General features: G+C 39.9%; 1 protein-coding gene across 2 annotated transcripts; it reads left to right on the forward strand.

The window, feature by feature from the left end:
• Positions 1-3,647: 3,647 nt before the first annotated feature.
• On the forward strand, positions 3,648-19,615 carry LOC137274150 (uncharacterized). Of its 2 annotated transcripts, none has more exons than XM_067807173.1 (6): positions 3,648-3,748; positions 7,715-7,869; positions 8,493-8,616; positions 13,406-13,597; positions 14,538-14,705; positions 16,292-19,615. In XM_067807173.1, exons 1-6 carry the CDS (start codon positions 3,733-3,735, stop codon positions 16,915-16,917), a joined length of 1,281 nt encoding a protein of 426 aa, XP_067663274.1. In that variant the 5' UTR covers positions 3,648-3,732; the 3' UTR covers positions 16,918-19,615. The 2 variants fall into 2 exon arrangements, with proteins under 2 accessions (XP_067663274.1, XP_067663273.1); XM_067807172.1 differs by lacking the exon at positions 3,648-3,748 and adding an exon at positions 3,750-3,949.
• Positions 19,616-20,546: the final 931 nt, after the last annotated feature.

Raw genomic sequence — 20,546 nt, forward strand, 5'->3', positions numbered from 1 at the left:
ATTACGATGACATATGTCAGCCAAGTCAGTAAGCCTGACTACCCGATCCCGTTAGTCGCCTCTCACAACAAGCATGGGTTACTGAAGGCCTAATTTAGCCTGAACGTTCATGAAACAGATGTTACATGGCGTGTACTGGAAAATAACTCCTCCTGAACTCTTATCATCACCATGAGGTATATAGGTAGATATAACACGTCGATATAACATCAGTCGTTAGATGTCATCAAATTTGATGGTGCATCTGTGATTTTCAAGATGACCTGATTTCATTTTAGCGAGGAGATTCTTTTAAATATGAACATGGATCCATGCACATCACATATTAACATTTTATATAAACTTTGAGTTTCCATAGTATCAATGTCTTAAAGGTGACATGCAAAGTAAAACATAACTTTGCAGATTCTGATACCTTTCGGCATGCACTTACCGAAACAAATCATCAACAACGCCAATTGACCCTATAAAGCTGAAAAAAATGCTATGAAAAAAAACGCGAAATCGCAGTTCAAACGTTTCACGAAATTTCCCCCAGCGCTGGGGGAAAAACTGGTTTCAACAGCTGTGCTGCGCTGCGTCCATAACGCATGCGCGGTGAATAGGTTCACGGAGCTTGAAGCAGTATGCATGCCAGGAGTATGAGGTCGTGAGCAGTAGTCTAATCTTGCTTGTGTACACAAACAAGTAAATAATCTACTCCTTACTCAAACATGTTGATTGTAAGAAGAAGCCTCTTTCACAGAGAAAGCTCATTGTCTAGTTTATTGACACCTATATGTCTGCATGCTTGCCTGCTAAAGATAATATGCAATATGCAATTTGAACTTAATACCTATCACCCTATATGCCATAAGCAAAATAAACTGATTTATGGCTCGTTCACACGAGTCCTGGCTCTGCCACATTATATAATTTAGGCAGGTGTGATACTTGTTTTTATGTTTTTATGCCTGTGGATTGCAAACAAACTACATCCATTTTTCCACGGATGACAGGATCTGGCGGAAACTGGTGCAAACGCTTGTCAGTCCTACTTTGTACTTGGACGAATGACAGTTTCCAGCCACGCAGTACTTCACAGTCTCTACTGAGATGATTTTTATTGGATCGAACGCAAATTCAGAGAACATGTATTTACAGAACCCAACATCTTTATATACATTCTTTATGGATAAAAAGGTCTTCTAGTGTATATGATTTTGTTTGACAACAGTATATGAATCCATACTGAAACGACGCATCAAGGACAATAAAAGAAGTTGTTATCCATGAAGAATCTTTCTTGTGACTCGCCATACTTCTAATATGCCCATGAAACAGATCATCTTTCTGTACACAAAATGTGTCCTCAGCGTATCAGCAATTGAACCAGCCAATCGGAAGCCGTCGTTACACTTGTGTGCACGCCCACCCGTTATGACTGGGTTCGGTCTCCCGAGGGTTTCGTTTCCAGGGAAGTAAGCCCAAGTACAAAATGTTGCACGCTTGAATCGCGATTGTATGCTTATAATTTTGGTTTATTTGTTCTTAACAAGCAGCAATGTATATCATATGTCATGAATAAGTGATAATTGTGTTTTAATTGTGTTTGGTTTTTTGGTTGCATGTGACGTTTAACATAAATCACAGGAAAGAACTTATCTAAACTTCAGTATATATATGGTATAAGGTACCGTCAGGTATATTTTATAAGGTATATGGTATAAGGTATATGGTATAAGGTATATGGCATAAGATGCCATCTGGGCAAATAGACCCTCAAGGAATATTGAAGCCTAAACGCAAAAAGATGAAAACTGTAACGTTATATTGGGAAACAAACATGGAAAAAGAATAACACATTTTCTTACTGCCGATGAATAACATGACATATACAGAACTGAGGTAAACACATTTCCACAAAGTACACAAATATCAGTAAAACAGCACACTTATCATACCCTCTGCCATCTGGAAGAACATCACACATTTCCAATAACCCCTCCCCCCATCCCACCCCTCTTTAAGTAGCGTTATTACCCTTTGTGTGATCTTCTGCAAAATAATTCAAGATTTCAATTGCCTAGTATACAAGCTCCACATATTGAGGGTTTGCGGTCCTAGGTTCTTCATGATACCAGACGCTTTTAACGACTAGGTGGACCACCAACTTGTCTGAGTCACTGCGTACTTAAAGTGTTGATCTAGGCACTATGTACAGTGTATCTGACAATCTGCAGTACAGTGAGTCAGTGACTTCAGTTTAACTCCGCAGTCAGCAATATTCAAGTTATTTGGAGGCCAAGTATAGCTTCAGATAGTATCGTATAAAATTGTTATTTAAGGGATAATGTTTATTATTGATTCATCCCGTGGGTTCTACTTTCAAATCTTCCTGTGTACTCGTCCAGACGAAACTGATAAGAACATATGTATTTGTATCATTATCAAGTTGTGATGTCACCAGGTGTAGAGGGACGAGCATATAGCTCCCAGCCGTAGCACCTGTCACAAATACACTTAAAGGTAACTCAAATGTTCACCTGGGAAAAACACGGAAACACGTGGTTCAAAGTTTGGAATGGAACGGGAGATCTTTTTGCCTTTGATCTGGGAGTACAGAAGATGTGACAGGAGTAGATTATCCCTGGAGTAGATTTGAAGTGCCCTATAACATTCATGACACGTAGTGTTGACGCATGTAAGAAATGAGTTGGCCGCTCTCTACCTACCTGGCCCCACCATTGACGTAATTGCAACTGAGGGTAATTGACTTTTTGTGTATGTTTACGACTGTTTTCAGAGACGAAGAAGTTGAACAAAGCACATATGTTATTCAGACAAATCAAGAGAGACTCCATCTGTGACAGAGAATCAAAATTTATTGCCCGATGTTGCAAACTGGCTGCAAAAAATCATAATTTCGAAGGACATGATGCATCTGCTATGGGCTGATGACCGATCATAGATTAATGAGTAGTGTCACTGTTTGACTTACAGATCTTACATTGATAGCATGTATTGCGGGTATTTTGTACTGCAGGTAGTTTAGCTGAATGGTACCTTCTGTCGTTGTGGTCAGTGTAATTGTGTGGTGTCTTAAACACAAATAACAGAGGTCTCATAATGTTATTACAGGATTACACAAAAGAAACACCCAAGGGATTACACTCTAGAGACGGGTGTACCGAATGTTTTATAGACAACGTGATTTGTGCTGGACAGGTAAGAACCTATATCAAGCTGTACATTGACATTGTAAATGGCCCATGGCTGTAGGGAATCCAAGTTAATATAGCATCGGTGCCACAGTGAGTCGAACACGAATATTTCCCTACTACGACAAAACTGAAGCATGTTACGTCTTAATGAACCTTTTATACAAGACAGATCCAAGAATGCAGAAATACTGCGCGATTTATTCTGTTTCCAACCTCAGCCGATGTGCAAGTACAATATTGAATGAACCTATCTGACACCTACGGTACCTACCTGTCTGGTGATGTTGCTGGAATGTTGGCAAAAGCGGCTCAAAACCATACTCACTCACTCTTATATTCACACACTCACCCACTGTCTAATGAATAATACTCAAACAGATATTTCAGTAAATACGGTAATGTACGTCTGTTCATCTCATGTATTCACTTCCTGGTTATAAACAGGTCACCTGACTGCACAACAAAAGCCAAAGAGATAACGTCATACAAAATATGCAGTGGGTCTCCCGTGGAAGGTAGCAACACAGACATGTCGCTGTCAAAAGGTGGGTATAATCAGCTCACTTTAAGTATCTCTGTCTCTCCCTACCCTAGGAACACAGCGTTGTCAGGATCTGATCCAGGATACTGGAGAAGATATCATGATATCGTGGCCAATGTTAGGATGAAATGCTCGTCAGGGAACAAACGGGGGAGAACTGTAGCCATACCCGGTTGTATATCGCACGGCGGCACGTTAAGCAAAGGTAATTTTGTTCATTACGACAGTCAGTTATACGGTATCCGGTGTGTGTCGCCTGTTAAACACCGGTCCTGCTTTGGACCGTTCAATTTATCCCGTTCCCATCTTTGAAGTATTGCAGAGTGACATGATATTGGACTGTCTCAACCATGTTGATTCGTGATATCACTCAACTGGAAAAGTTACACAAGGCGTTAATTAGGGTCAGCTGGCAGCTATGGCGGAATATGTTCTTTGTTTATTCGCATATTAAGACTCAGGTCACTGAGTATGTTCATGGTGAGACAATGACAGATTTCCACACAGATAACATACTGGGGATCATTGTCAGTCTTTAAATCTGATTCTACAGTTATCATGCATTATTTGGTTAGTTGTCAAGGTCTTGATGACATATTCATAATACAAATATAAAGAATGTGAAGAGCTTAAATACAAAATACGGACTGATGCGTGAATATTCATGTGTGCCATGTGAGTTCAAAATGTTGAGATATTACAGTCTGTGTAACCTGCCAGAATATCGGACTACATGAACCAAACTATCTCGACCGTTCATGAAATGAATCAATTCTAAAACATGTAAATGTCCAGTGTATATTTCCTAAATGACGACGGGCGGTGGAGTAGCCTAGTAGTTAAAGCCTCCACTAGTCACGCCGAAGACCCTAGTTTTATTCTCCACATGAGTACAAGGTGTTAAGCTCATTTCTGGCCCACTGATGTCCATCACATGGTAGGAACAAGACGTTCGTTATATGATGGTATCTTGGGGTTGATTGGATTATAGCCAATAACTGACATCCATTGTTTCTTATAAGAATTACTGTATTTACAGAAAAGACTTTTGAACACGTAACATGACGTCAAGTGACCGCCTGATTATATTCGAGTCAGCTCTACAGAGAAATTCCAATTGGTCAACCGCTATTCCATTTTGATCAGTAAACCTACAATTAGCTTGCACCCATAGGCACGTGGAATGGACGCCAGCTGTTCTGTCACATACCACTTCTTTAAATGACGCCATAGCAGTGTCACTGGGTCATTTAGAGCCACTTTCAACTCAGTTCGCATTGGCTTATTACATGCAGCTAAATATTTACACAAGCTGCTCCTTTCAGACGATTTTACCTCCCTGTTATCAGTTATGTTGAACTATCAGCCTCTGATATCGTGCGATGGTGACAATGCTTTTTCATACGTAACGTGTTACTGATAACACACTGGTCAAATGAGGAATTACATGGAAAGGCACGTATTTGCAAATGACAATGGCACAACATAGGAAATACAAGCCAGGAAGCTTGATACTGACGGGACATTTTTAACTTAAATCGTGACAAGTCGTGATGAGGATACATTGCACTCACTAGAGTTACCATAGAAGGTTCAGTTCGTAATACGACTGACTGGATTGTTTTTCTATCTACCCCCGAGTATTTATTACCATGCCACTATTAAAACGATTACGTCACAAATCAATGAATCGGATATCCTTAGCTATTGTTTCCACCTAACACATCATGAAAGTCGACGTGACAAATTTTGTGACAATTTGTGATGTCTCAAGACAAGAAGCTCTTGGAAAGATCTCCCTGTTCTAACGACAGACACAGCATGGTTCAGTGGTTTTCATTTACTATCTATCACCCTTTTCAACTTGTGCCTTGGTGAAATCAGGGATAATATGTATATAGTCAACCCTGGTGAAATTAGATACGGATTAGGGGTTAGTTCCCTCGAAGCAGAATTCTAAAAACATTGGAGAGAGCTTGAGGGGCATCACGTTCAAGTCGAACAAAGGCCATTCTATGTTTTTACGGGCACAAGGTGGATAAGGAAAGTTAAAATGGAAAAGAAATGAAAAAAACTCTAAACTCATATTTGACATTTCATGACATAATTTTCTAGTGTTACCACTGTTAATCACAAAATAAAAACACATATGAAATATCAATATATAAAATATTGTACCAAACATTACTAACTACAAACATATTTTATTATTTGTACAATTCATTTCTGACTGTTATGTAATTACTTTATCAATATCACTATAGAGTCACAATTCACATTACACATGTTACATTATTTTAAGCAAGTTTCGTTCCATGAGACTATCCAAGTAATACAACATATCAATAATGTCAACCGTAAGTCTATGTTCCAGGGTGGACAATTCTCTCCGGAGGCTTTGATATATTTTTTTTCTTTGGGTGCAGTCTCGGCACTACATTGCATCATTTTCAATTTATTAATTTGTCGCTCCTCCAGCAAGAATTTTACCATCTCGAAAACGTTGGGGTGGGTCTTTCCAACAATGTCCTTTAACCTTCCATGGCACACGGTAAAACATAAGTAAAGGGTGGGGGTGGGTGGGGGGGGAGTTACCCCGAGAGGCACACATGTCGCTCGTATTTGTGATTTGCCTAGTTCAGAGTTACTTTCCCCGTATCTGTATGAATCTTAAACAGAATATTTATATTTTGAAAATTGTGGATATGCTGGTTTAATTGTCTCTTGCCTGGCCTCAGCACTGTTCATCGTGTTCAAGTATCATTCCATCCGTGGTGTAGAAGCGAATCCATGTCGCTTGTTCTTGCCAAAGATGCCTACAACAATGTGAATGGCTTTAGACCATCTCCCTCAAGCACTCACTAATTCTAATTATGTATAAACTGCCTCATGTCAGGGGCCTGTTCAGTAATCTATCGGAGATTCTTTGTCACTGAATCAAAGGAAATTGATCAGGGGAAAAGGTAAACAGTTTACGATTTCAGAATTTTCCTTTTCTGCTTAGATAAAAAAAGTGCAACTTGTCTTTTTTATACATTCTCGCGTTTGCTGTTGGCTATGTGGTTGAGAAAGTACAAGTGTGTCGAGACGACTAACTAAACGTGTTAATTATTTAAACGATTCTGGAAAGCACCCTCAGCGTTCTGTAATTTCAGATTCTACAAGCACAGAAAGTAATACTAACAGTAAACGTTCATTTTTATTTAGTTCACATCCAGACACACTTCCTGCTAACGCCACTACGTACATTACTATCTCTTGTTATGGGACACTATCTTACTTCTGGATACTTTTTTATCTCCCTAGGGAGACTGTTAGGCGAAATGAACTAATCACTCATGCTGTCAGCACATCCTCACGGGTACCCATTTTACAGCTGGATGAATTGAGATAATATGTAGACATGATATGTATCTTGTCTTAGGATGCTACGCAAATGAGCCCCACCTCGATTCTAGGTGCCTCCACCAGAGATCGAACCCGGACCTTAAGCGTGAAAAGCAGGTGCTTTAACCACTGCACTGTGGCGACCCACGGCCTCCGCCGAACAGTCAATAACACGTGATAAAGACATTTACAATCAACAAAATAATGTAATATTTTCCATCAACAAATCCATAACCTATGAACAATGTCTATGAGTTACACATCGGCTAATTACACCGCTACATGATTACCGTGACAATGTGATTGTGACTCCGTTGGGTAAGTTGTTAGGCTGTTACCAGATATGTAGAGTGGCGTCCCCTAGCAGTCAGGATCAGCCTGACAGTTGGTTCGAAGGGAAGGCTGACCTGTTCATTGTCTATTAGCACCGATATTCTCACAACAGTACAAACGGCATGTATTTCAACTACTGATTGGCACTGAAGTACATTCGGTATTTCCCTGTTACATTCTCAGGGTTTAACGGTTGACTCCGATGTATAGTTCTTCTGATGATGTACTTACTTTTAAGTGTGCTCTAAAGCTCCAGGGTCTGTGGAAATGGAGTTCATCCACGACAACAACCCCATGACCTTGCGCCAGTACTACGACATACACAAGATGTATCTCCCTAGTTTCATCTCCGTCACCCAGGGTTACTATGGAGGCAGCGAGATGGAGGTGCTGGGTAGCGGACAGGTGCGTCTGAACACCCGTTGACAGTTTATTAGTAAATATAGAGTGTGCTTTTGCTGCTGATCAAGTGATTGATATATTTTCAACATGATAACAAACCATTGTGAAACATTCATTATATCTGTTTGAAGTTAAAATGTACCGATGAATTTCACTTTCCACAAAAAAGGATATCAAATAAGGTTGAAATTAAGATTGCTAATCCTCATAATTTTACCTTGCCAATTGAACATGTAAAGATCAGAATTGTATTCAGTTTAGGATAAAGGTGGTTTAACAAACGATCATAGATTCAAATCGCTATTGGTTTGTATTACAAGGGGTTAAGCACGGTGGTTTGGAACAGTGAAACAAAGTGCTCGTGCGGTAAGTGATGAGCGTTAACTTACATCAGCTTCACTTGTTCTTGGTGTTTCACTTAATGTGCATACATCTTGTAATACAAACCAATATCGGCGATTTGAATCTATGAACGTTTTTGAAACAGACTGTAATCAGGGTACCCTGCCCTGCCCTGCCTACACGGAGTGTGTATTTCGTCTTTACAAAATCTTTGCATTTCACCATACAATGTGTGTCTTTCGTTTACAGATAGTATTTATATACAGTGGTTTATTTGCATTCAGGTGCTGCGGATTCATTCGAGTGTTCATCAGAAACGTGCCGTTGCGGTTGATGCCAACAAGAGGACGCTAAGCATCCCCACAAACTATGCTCTGAAATTCCGAGTCATCAACTCCAACAATAAAGGTAATGTACGTATATACTACATGATGACGAAGGGAACATGAAGCTGAATGCGAAACAACTCCCTTGATCATAACGTTGCTTAACGCGCCCTGACTGGTTGTCCACTACCGAACAGACACCTCTCTACACTTACACTGTGCACACACGTTGAAACATCCTCATACATACAAATACACTTAGGTTTACATTTTATGTAGTTACACTTACGATACACCTTTCCACACTTGCATACAAACACTGTTACACATCAACTATCCACACAATTACACACTTGCATCATTATCCCGTGACCCTTTACACACCAGATGCTCCTTTCACAAAGCAACCTTTACGAAGGTTAACCTTAACTCCCATTCTTTAACGCTGCACCAAGGTTACCTTAGACCTAGGTAAAGGTTGCTTTTTGAAAGGAGCCCCAGAACTACAGCATACATACTCTAATGCACTCTTACAATTACAGTTATTTAGACACTTTTAACGTAACGTCATCCACAAGATAAAGTGCCGAAATTGTAAAGGCCACAATGACATGAAAGCCTCTGTTTACACTCGTTCGGTGACGATAGCAATGAATGGATATACATTTGGGACAACGCGACGTTGGCAACGTGGCCGAGTAACTGACAGTTATGTGAATGAATATGACTCGCTTTTTACTGGACCGTATTCCGCGTTCCTGTGAAAACCCTAAGAATTCGCATTTCAGAGCAAACCGGAATCTTTGTTTTTGATCAATTACATAAACTGAGTTGATACCGTAATTTCACTGGTGATGACTCACTATGGCCAACTGCTGTAGCTTCAATGTGGACATTTTCATGTAGCCTTACTAAGTCTCTGTTAGAACCTGGCAGGTCAAACGGTCAAATGAACACCAACGTTTCACATGACACAAGAACCTGCCGAGTGCACAGGATGATCTACACATAGTGAGCTGTGGAGCAGTGGAAAATATACACTAGAAAATTTACGTATTGCTTTTACGTATTGCTGTGTTCTGTGGCATTACGAACGTTGTGTCAAGTTAGAATTGACGTCACCAGTTGTGACACATTTCCGTCTGTGATACCTCTGTGAAATTCATCTATATAGTATAACCATTTCACGTTTGCTTCTTTTAATCCTACATTATGCATGGGTGTGTATGTTCTGTTATATGTTGTGATATACCGATCGAGTAACTGAGGAACGTGAACATCATGGTATACCATGTAAACATCATCGCATACTTTATGAGTGTAAACAATGAATGAGAAGTTTGTAGATATACACGACCCTTTAGACATTTCGGAGTCAAGTATCGTTGACCCTTGTGTTTTTGCTGGTAGACTAGTGTCTGTCATTTACTTCCTGCAACTGTTCTGAACTACATGTGGCAAAATACTCCATACGTCTTAAAGGTATTGCTTACACAGACCTTGTATCAATTGCTCTCGTGCCTAGATCTAGTAATACAGTATTTGAATGCTTAAGACTTGCCTAAGTTCTGCTTTGCTGGTTCACAGGGGATTTCTTATACCATTTGGCCTCAGGGCTAAATTCTTAACCGTAGCAAGAGCTTTTCACAGGCACGGTGCATGCCTTTCAGCAATGTGACGCATGATCCTTTTGCAATTCACCTACATAAGATTTGCGGTTGATTCTCCACGTAAGTGGAGATATTCATGTTCGATGAAACCACATATAACTATATTACATACAATGTGTGTTTTAATTGAGTACAAACTTTTGATGGATAGTGATAGGTACAGTTGTGAAATTTGTTCTTATACACCAGCACCTGTACAGCAGATTTTTCACGTCTTCATGAACGTCGGATAGCTGAAGTGCATTGCGCTCTCTCAGCTAAACTCACTCTCTCGTTCTCTTTGGTGAATGACGCAGTTCTTAACGCTAAGATAGTCGTAAGTGTCATATACACATGAACATTGATTAAGCACCACCAAAAATAATTGTCGGTTGTGACAAAAAGGGATCAAACAGAGAAGTCAACCAGTTATATCTAAATACACATGCAGTTAGCATGAAATTCACGTGCTGACTCAAATGAATGCTTTTCATGCTAAAGTTTTGTCATGGTAAAAGCGACTGAGGGGTATAAAAAGGTGAAATGAAGTATTCTCATTGCTTTTTTATCGACTCATCAATAAGTGAACAGTGCTGAAATTGAACTTTCTGGACATGCAGAGGCGTAGGCTTTCTGAAATTACCAGATGGCAGATTATTGGTATGCATGAAGCTGGTTTGTCCTGTCGGACAGAGAACAATGGAGAGTGGGTGTTCGTCTCTCAACCAGCACCATCCGAAGGCGGCTCAGGTCCGCTGAGACATAAGGCTCAACTTTTGGCGTGGTGTAATCAACGGCAAAACCACAATCTAAGGTCATGGCGCAGGATCCATTGGTACGATGAAAGCCGTTTTCTCCTTCGTGTTACTGATGACCGTTGGCGAATTTGGAGAAGGAGTAATGAGGCTTATCAAAAGCGGATGATCCATGCAGCTGAACCATTTGGCGTTGGTTCTGTAATGGTGTGGGGGTGTATCTCCTATGACTGTAAGCTGAATCTTTTAACCATTCATGACACTCAGTCAGAGATACCAACAGGAAGTACTGGAAGCTGCTGTTGTCCAGCATTTTGATAACCACCCCCTCGCCAGTCGACCAGTATTTATGAACGATAATGCTAGGCCCCGTCGTTCCAGAGCTGTTATCGTATACTTGCAGAACAACGCAGATGACAGATTATCTTGGCCTGCGAGTAGCCCTGATCTGAACCCAATTCAGCATTTATGGGACCATCTGGGGAGTCATGTTCACGTAAGGTATCCACCTGTCCAAAATTTACAGGAAATTACAGGCTCTTCATGAGGTATGGCAGAAGATTCCAATGATGCGCATTCGGCGCTTGATTTCCAGCATTAGGAGAAGGGCAGCAGCAGTTATCCGTGCCAGGGGAGGATACACCAAATACTGATGTCACCATTACTGTTGGCTTAGGATTAACAGACTAGTGAATGTTTTTTTGGGGTTTTTTTCTTTGTTTTTGTTTTGTTTGTTTGTTTGTTTGTTTTGTTTTGTTTTGTTTTTGGTTTTGGTTTTGTTTTTTGTTTTTTTGTTTTTGATTTTTTGTTTTGTTTTGTTTGTTTGTTTTGTTTGTTTTGTTGTTTTTTGTTTGTTTGTTGTTTTTTTTTTTTGGGGGGGGGGGTTGGGGGAGGGGGGTTGAGAAATTTGTGTACGTTGGACCATACACATAGTCTGTGTGATCATAGTTTTGGACATGATTTTTGATAACATTTTTAGTGCGCCCCATATGACCGTCAATAAATTACAGCAGAAAGTAGCAGCAGTTCAGTTAACGAAATTATAGCCATTTGTTTGGTTTCTATATCATGAATGACCAGTTGTGTTAAACACAATGTTATAGCGTGAAAATGGGCGGTGGCTTGATTAATCCTCATCTGCAATACAATAACATTAGTTTACGACTGTCTTAGCGTTAAGAGACCTTCGAAAATCTAGGCCCAGCACGCCTTGACCCCATATAATATCAATACATTATCATGTATCTTACAAATATATTTTAAGTACAACGCACTTAATCATGTCATGGTAACTTTAGTGATGTTCCCTGTCACCTTCCCCCAATAACTACAGCGTCTCTAGCCACTGACGCGATTCGTGTCCGCGTCCTTGACTGTGCTGAGTGTTGTGCATTCGTAACACATAACATAACGCCACACAAAGGGCTTTCTGTGTAGGGAGGTTTTTGTCAGTGCAGGTTATTCATGAGCTCACTGTAGTAGTCATCTGTATATGTATATGACATAATCGCCTTCAGAAAAGTATTACACCGTAGTATGTCAAATATGTTTGTATTTGCTATTTGTTGAACGGTACCTGTGTATAACTTGCCATCATACAAAATACAATCAAAAAGTCACTTGTTAAATTATCGTTTCCAAGAAAATTGAAGAAGACCTATACACTAAGCATATGCCAAAGGTCAAAGATTGAGAGGTTTGTTCCCACAGCATGTAATTCTGGGCGGTTTAGGACATGTATGAGAAACCGTACGGGGAGCGGTGGGGTAGCTTAGTAATTAAGGTATTCGCTCGTCACGCCGAAGACCGGGTTCTATTTCCCAAATGACTACTATGGGGGAAGCCCATTTCTGCTGTCCTCCGCCACGATATTGTTGGAACATTGCTAAAAGCAACTGACTGTAACTGTGCACACAGAGGTTTAGACGCTTGGTGTCACAAACTGTTAGATTTAGTGTTATATTTCATAATAAGCCTGTCTATAGTCCCAAACACAATCTATGGCGTATTTCCACACACGCCTCCCTTGGGAATACACAACCCAAGCTGCCGAAATGAAGCAAGGAGCCCTGTAGTCATATGTTCCCCTTTTTAGTATCCACCACAACCAGTTGATCATGAAGACATTACAGTCAGGGCACATGCATTGATACCGTTATATACATGACCTATATATGCATAGGATCACATGCAAATATATCATATTTATTACTGTATCGGGGCCGGGCACATAGGGAACCTATTGGTACATGCTAACCTGCCCAAAACTGCGTGTATATTTTGTATAATTAAATTTACCTAACACATACATCTCGCTTTGTGATTTGCTCTTCTGTTAGCTGTCTCTTCTTGGGTTTATGTACCTTCGATAAACATCGAAGATACATCAACCCATGTTCCCCACATGACCAGTGAACGACTTATAATATGTGGTATATACAATGTTAGACACCTTCATGCTTGTCAGCTGGCAAGGAGGAGGATATATTGGTGAACATCCTCAGCAAGAAGCCATTGCCCGTCACCGTCCAGATCTCTGACAGAAGGAACGTTTGTTTCACACTCGACAACAGCCAGCAGAACGTTCAGGCGCTGGGTCAACTGACCATCACAGAAGTATACGAGGAAACCTACTTCCTGGCTAACGCCATTCTCTATGGTTTGTACAGCACGACTTAGCCGGAGTTTACAATGGACATCTTGTCCGAAATGATGGTTCTAAATGTAATTTTCACTTTGCCTATTGATCGGGTAAATTTCGGTTACTCTGTTTATGTGGAAAATAAAAGTGCCATCTCCAAGTAAAACAATCTACCATGGCTAGGCGAACTAAAAGTTACGAAAATCTAGTATAAGGCTTTGTAAAACATTGGGCACTTATTGCCATCTTTCCATTTCACCCAGTCTCAATGTGCACCATTTCTAATTCTATGCATTAAACCCACACATTAATGATTTCACCAGTTCAGTTCATGTTTATAGTAAGCGACAGGCTTGGTAGGTAACCGAGACATAGAATTTGTTAGTGATCTGGATAACTATTCTCGAAACGTTCGTAGCCCTTCGAACTTCTTAAGCCCTTTTTTAACACTTTGGCTACGACCAAAGTAAAAGATTCTTGGGGCTACGAATGTTTCGAGAATGAGGGCCCTGTCTCTGAGAGTTAGTCACATTGACTTTTTCAAAGTAAACAGCCATGTAGTGTAAACACCAAAGATTACATTTGAAACATAAGGTATTGTCCCTTTTGTACATACCCATAACATTCCTACAGGTGGTGTATTTTTTTAGAATTTTTCTTTAGATGATCTCTACATGATCCACGTTACTCCATGAAAATAACCAGATAATTATTTTTAAAAACCATGCTTATTTATCAGATAATATGCGGTATATACAGTTTTATATTGGGACAATACAATATCAATCTCATAGCTACTAAATGTCAGTCGATCTCTCACTATGATATTTTATAGTTTGTAGAGATTTCTAAGGACATAATCTGCGCAACAACCATAAGATAAAAACTATACATCCAGTGTCACCATCAGGGTTTTAAAACCCATGTCATGATATTTTAATATGTGTTTGTGGTACAGGGAAACCCGATGACATCCCCCTCCTTATACCGCTGTACCTGGGCGACATCAAGGTGGCCTCCGTGACCGGGATACGAGGGAAATCACGGGAGGCGTGGGAGAGTTATGTTACATACATCAACACCGTGTGTAAGAGGGTGCAGATCCCGCTTGACACGGGTCTCAGGGGTAAGTGAAACAAACCCACACAACACCATGAACTAGAGTGTGCAGATCCCCCTTGACACAATTGTTGCTGATACAACATGTGTGTTGGGTACATTCTAAAAGACTCATATCAACTTCATACAGAGGAAAGTGGATATCTTTTGCACAATAATACTTAATACATATTCTAAAAGGTTTAATAATTAATCTTGATTTTATTGTGATGTGCGTAAAAAATGTTTTCCAATGAACTTGTGAAAATGTGAATACCCTCCCTTAAAAATGCAAGGAAGGACCATGTCTGTAGCGAAATCACAGAAAGTGTGTCACCAAAGCAGCTTTTCTCAGTCACTACCGAATTAATGGGGAAAAGGAAGTCTAGGCCTGTACCAAATAACTTTCCGAAATCTGACCTTCCACACTGACAAAACAGAACTTATGCCAGTTGTGCACCTAACCTTCTAAACCTCACCAAAGATGAGTTAGCTGTTGTAGGAGAGAGTGATACTCCCTTCCAATTTTGTGTGATACACCTGGGCGTGCTCTTAGACCAATCACTAACTTTGCATAGCCACACCAGCAGTGTGTATCGTGCTTGCTTTACCGAAATGCTTCTGTTAGACCATATCTCACTGATGCCACTGATGACACGGCAGCAAGTCTTGTAAGTTTCTTTATCACTTCAAGGTTGGACTGCTGCAATTCAGTTTTTTGTGGTCTTCCTCTTGACGAGATCGCTTCTCTTAAGCGAGTACAGCACGGTCCAGCGCGTGTTGTGATGAAGAGAGAGACGTACAGTCATGTGACTCCCATGCTGCAGCGTCTACATTGGCTACCTATCACGACATTGTAACGCTTGTGTTTCGCCATCGTGATGCCTGTACCTCTACTTAAAAGAGTCCACGAACTCTCCGCTCTTCCAGCGAGAAACTGTTTAAAATCCCAAACTACAACTAAAAGTGAGCAGGACAGTACCCATTTAAATACAGTGCGACCCGTGTTGGAATGCTCTCCCAAATAAACTTTTCTCTAAGTTCAATCAAGACAGGTTAAAAAAACATTCTTATTTAACCAAGCTTTCCTTTAATTATACGTACTTTTCTGTCCAAGTTTTGTTAAAGAAATGCGCAAAGAGCCCTTCCGAGTATTAATGACATCCATTATTATCCATTATTATGTTATACAGAGTAAGATTGTAATGCAGCAGAGAGGGTTCGGGTGATCCTGGCACAGTCAGGTGGGTAAGGCTCATCATCAGCTCAGGGCCCTCGCGCCCTCTACACACAGCACAGACAGCGAATGGGGCTTCTCCCTGGAAACACTGCCTAGACGACCCCAACAAGAACGTTCCGGAGAATATGGAGGCTCCTCAACACTGCAGCCTTCTGCATTATTATTATTATTACTTATGAACGTGTCACTTATCTGTAATCTCAAATACCAGTATGAAGACGGGGATGCGAGGTTGACAGGTATTAGCAGCAGGGCGACATGACAACCATGTATCTGGACGCGGCTTTTCTCACCAAAACTATACCAAAGCTATACACATGTACTATAACCAGCTGTATTAATGTCCTTGTCATTTATCTTCTCCTCGTTTTCAGAAATCGCGCTGTACTCGCCCCAGTCGGTTCAGGGCTCTGACAACGTCTACGACTACATCGAACCCAGCAGTTACATCATCGCCGACTGGGACGGTAAGAAAGACACAGACACGCGAACTGTCACAAGGGTGGCTAGCGGGAAGCCCCATAAACCTCCTAAGCCCTTACCAGTACCCAAGACAGACGACAAACCACCTCAGCTGCCAGAGAGGTCTATGCATAAATCAACGAGACGATATTCCGACGACGCTGCAATACGGAATCATTACGTCAACGATATCGGGAGGGCCGTTGTTGGGCCCTTCAGTGCGCTGGCAAAAGCTGCAACTGAGAAGGTTACCAAAGGAGAGTACAAGGTTGAAAAGGCTGCTAGCCAAGGTCAGTCCTCGGAATATGCTGGTGTGGAGCAGAATAAACCCCTTGAGATGATGTCAATTGACGAAGTTGTCCAAAAACTGAAGGAGCTGAAATTGGACAAACACGCCAAAGCTTTCAAGGAGCATGGTGTTGACGGACAGTTGGCATTAGAACTGGATGAGACTATCTTGAAAGAGGACTTCAAATTTAGCAAGTTCGAGAGTTTAAAGTTCATGAAATATGTTCAGACAGGTCATATCCCTTATTAAGATTGTTTAACAACGGCCAGTGTTAGCAGTCAGTGTGAAGTGATACCAGAACGTTTATCACAAGTCAGAATTGATTTGATATGTTTAGGCTATCGGTCTTAACGTTTTACTTTGCTCCTTTGGCTGTTATGTCTAGCCAGCTCAGCCAAAATATAAATTTAAGAAGCATTTGAACCTAAGGCAGAATTGAAGTTAAAAGGATACAAACGAAGTGGACGTGAACATGCCCCTATATACAGACGGGATAACTTTACTGCAAGTCCTAATTTAGAACTTGGGTTAAATCAGGAATAAAAATACCACCAATAGATTATTTAGGGATGAAAACAAAATACATACAGATGGACGCCAACTGATCACTGGGCTGCACCGAGGGAGCAAAATATCTGTTTCCTATGTTTATCTAGCAATAGCTGCATGTTATAATTTACTGTTTTGTCAGTATGTGTGTCAGCCAATCTCACGTGTCCATCAATTGCTATGAAGTTAATGTCACGTGTCTATTAATGTGTTTTTCAGCTTATGTTAGGTACCCGCCTGTTAGGTACCCGCCTGTCTGTATATTAGTTAATGCCACGTGTCTATCAATTTGTAAGTCAGGTAATGTCACGTGTTCGCCAGTCTATGTCAGTTAATGCTGCTTGTCTATCAGTCTGTATGTCAGGTAATGTCACATGTATATCAGTTTGTATTTTAGTTAATGTCACGTGCCCTCGAGCCAGTATGTCAGTTAATGTCACTTGTCTATTAATCTAAATGTCAATAATGTCACGTGTTCGCCGGTCGGCATGTCAGTTAATGTCACGTGTCTGTCAGTCTATATGTCAGTTAATGACACGTGTCTATCAATATGTATGTTAGTGACACGTGTCTACCATTTATTATGTTAGACTGCATATAGCGTGTGCGACTGCAGGTCCTGCACAATGCAAATGCAATGCAATTATCACCGGTAGTTACATACACTTACACACAAAACACACACACACGCACAAACACACACACACACACACATTTACATATCAAAATTGTATTCACGAAGTGCAGTCTTTTCTCTACGATTCTATAAAAACATTCTGCTTCTTGATGCGAATTGAATGCATTCATCTTAGGATCGTGGCAACTTGTGTTGGCTAGTTTATTCACAGCCAATGATAATTGTAGCAAACAATCCTGTCGTCATTTGCAGAAATACAAATTGGACATATCTGTTACGACAAAACATTACCCTATATCCTCGTACCTACACTTTGTACTTAACTCTTGCACTGCGAATAAAGTAAAGGCTTCGTAGAATAAGTACTGACATCACTGTTCTCTGTTTTTCGAAAAGTTACAAAAGTGTAAAAAAATCGTGCTCACACATTGGTCGTGTGAAATGGTCTGATTCTCATAAGGAAAGACTTGACCTAAAAGGATTGAAACGGTATCTTTTCAACATAATCAGCTTCATCGTTATTATGATTTTGTCATCAGTATTGAAGGGATTAACCCTAGTTTCTTAGACGCAAATCTGAACTATCAACTTCGTGCTCTACATACCACTCCGCCCTACAAAGGAAAATCCGTATATGGTCTGTTCCATCACATGACTATTTTTTATCTAAAAATTAGGTTTATAGGAGAGAAAAAAGACCGTTTTTTATTCATTTTGAGTTATATTTTACAAATGTTTTGTTGAAAATTTATTATGTGTTAAATATTAGTCAAACTGGATAATCATAAGTTTAGTAATTAGACTGCCAAATATTTCGTGAATAAATCCATTGAAGTGATTTTGCCTAGAGCTTAATTTTTAATATATATATATAAATTACATGTGTAACATATCTGTTGTTTTGTGCGGAGATATCACATAAAATAACCTGTAATCGCAGTAATTTTTAACTCTTAAATTTTTCCTACAAGTACCAACGGTTCATAACATTCAAACAGATGACAGCACATGGCATGTGATCCTTGTGGAAGTCTTAGTGAGTAGTAGGTGTCTTTCACATTTTCAATCTGTAAGAACGTTATATGAATAAAACCATGTCACAATGACAAAGCATATACATGACACCTGTCGTAATCAACTTTAATTTTAGTGAGGTTTTAAGTCTCATTATTATAAAAAAAAAAGGCCTCAGGCTGCAAGTGGAATTGGAAGTTCAAATGACTACATAACAGCGTTCAATAAAAATGTTTTACTCCGGGGTGCTCTGCAGTTCGTGGTTTAAACTTTATCATAGCTATGTAATGAACGTTTTATTGAAATGTCAGAAAACAAGTTGATGTCGGTGATAAAAGTAAAGGTTTTCCTGATATCAAGTCACAAACGATAGATTCTTATGAAACATGTGTATTCCTTGGTAACATTCTGTATTTGTAGCATCAGTCAGTGTGTTTGAAGTCTTGTTCAGGGCTGTCACCGATGCACTTGCGAACAGAGGGGAAACATGACTGTAGTAGAATTTAGTTGCATGGGTTTAGTTTCTTAGATTTGTCAAAGGTATGTCTTTTTCGTAGGTAACTCGTTTTTCTATTGGAAACTTTCTGTAAATGTCAGTTCAGTATGACGTGTTATATATTGATTGTTTTAGTGACAAGTTACCTGTACATAATCGTGTTTGATATGTGGTAATAGATCAAGCGTTTTGAACATTGTGATGGGATTTCTTTGAATACAAATTTAGTAAATAAAATTTCAGGTGTAAAATTTTAGTTCGATGTTTTCATAAAACGATTATGATTTAGTTTGACACATATTAACATTAATGAAATACAAGGAATTATGTGGTATTTATTACGTGCAAGTAAATTTCTTATGTTCCACCCAAAATTTAGTTTTTGATGCGGAGCAAATATGTTTGCATTACATTGGTAAAAAGAATTACAAGGTGCAAGCAATTCTATTTTGGACACCTTGTACATTACTATGTACACCTATCATTGGAAGCGATATATATCTTTGTAAGAATAGGTCTTCAGTAATGCTGGCGACTAACGGGACCGGGTGGTTAGATTTTGTTCCATCGATCAAATCGATGAAAGTTACTGTGCTGAACTGGACAACACGATGCTCCGAGAATTATATGCATAAGGAATAAAGTTAAGTACCACGCACGGGCGTGGGCGCACACGCACGCACACACACACACACACACGTCTTTTTGTAACTGAAGATATGTTTGCAACGATAAATAACAATACTGTAAGGTTCTTCGAGTGAATATAAAGCTAAGTCAGGTGTGTCGCTCAAACACACCTGAAGATGCACAGTTTTCTCAAAATGCAGTATGCGCACATGCCAGAAATCGACATTTATTCAGAAAGTTGAAGTTTTGAAGGTTTTCATGAGTATATTATTTCCATGGAACCACGGGGACGAAGGATGACAGAAGCATGTCTTACAAAGCCGTGAAATGAACGTTCACTACACGGTAAATGAACGTTCACTACACGGTAATCAGCTGTCCGGTGAGGACATTCCAGCAAACAACCCATGTGAGACATAGACCACGATCCGGGAAGTGATCTAAGACTAATCAGTACGATGACAGTGCTTCTGTGAGACTTTACGACGTAATCTATTTGCCTCAAGTATACTTCTGAAGGGTTTCCGGATACCTAACCGTCGTTTGTCAGGA

Source organism: Haliotis asinina, chromosome 2, assembly GCF_037392515.1.
Source record: "Haliotis asinina isolate JCU_RB_2024 chromosome 2, JCU_Hal_asi_v2, whole genome shotgun sequence".
NCBI classification, from domain to species: Eukaryota; Metazoa; Mollusca; class Gastropoda; order Lepetellida; family Haliotidae; genus Haliotis; species Haliotis asinina.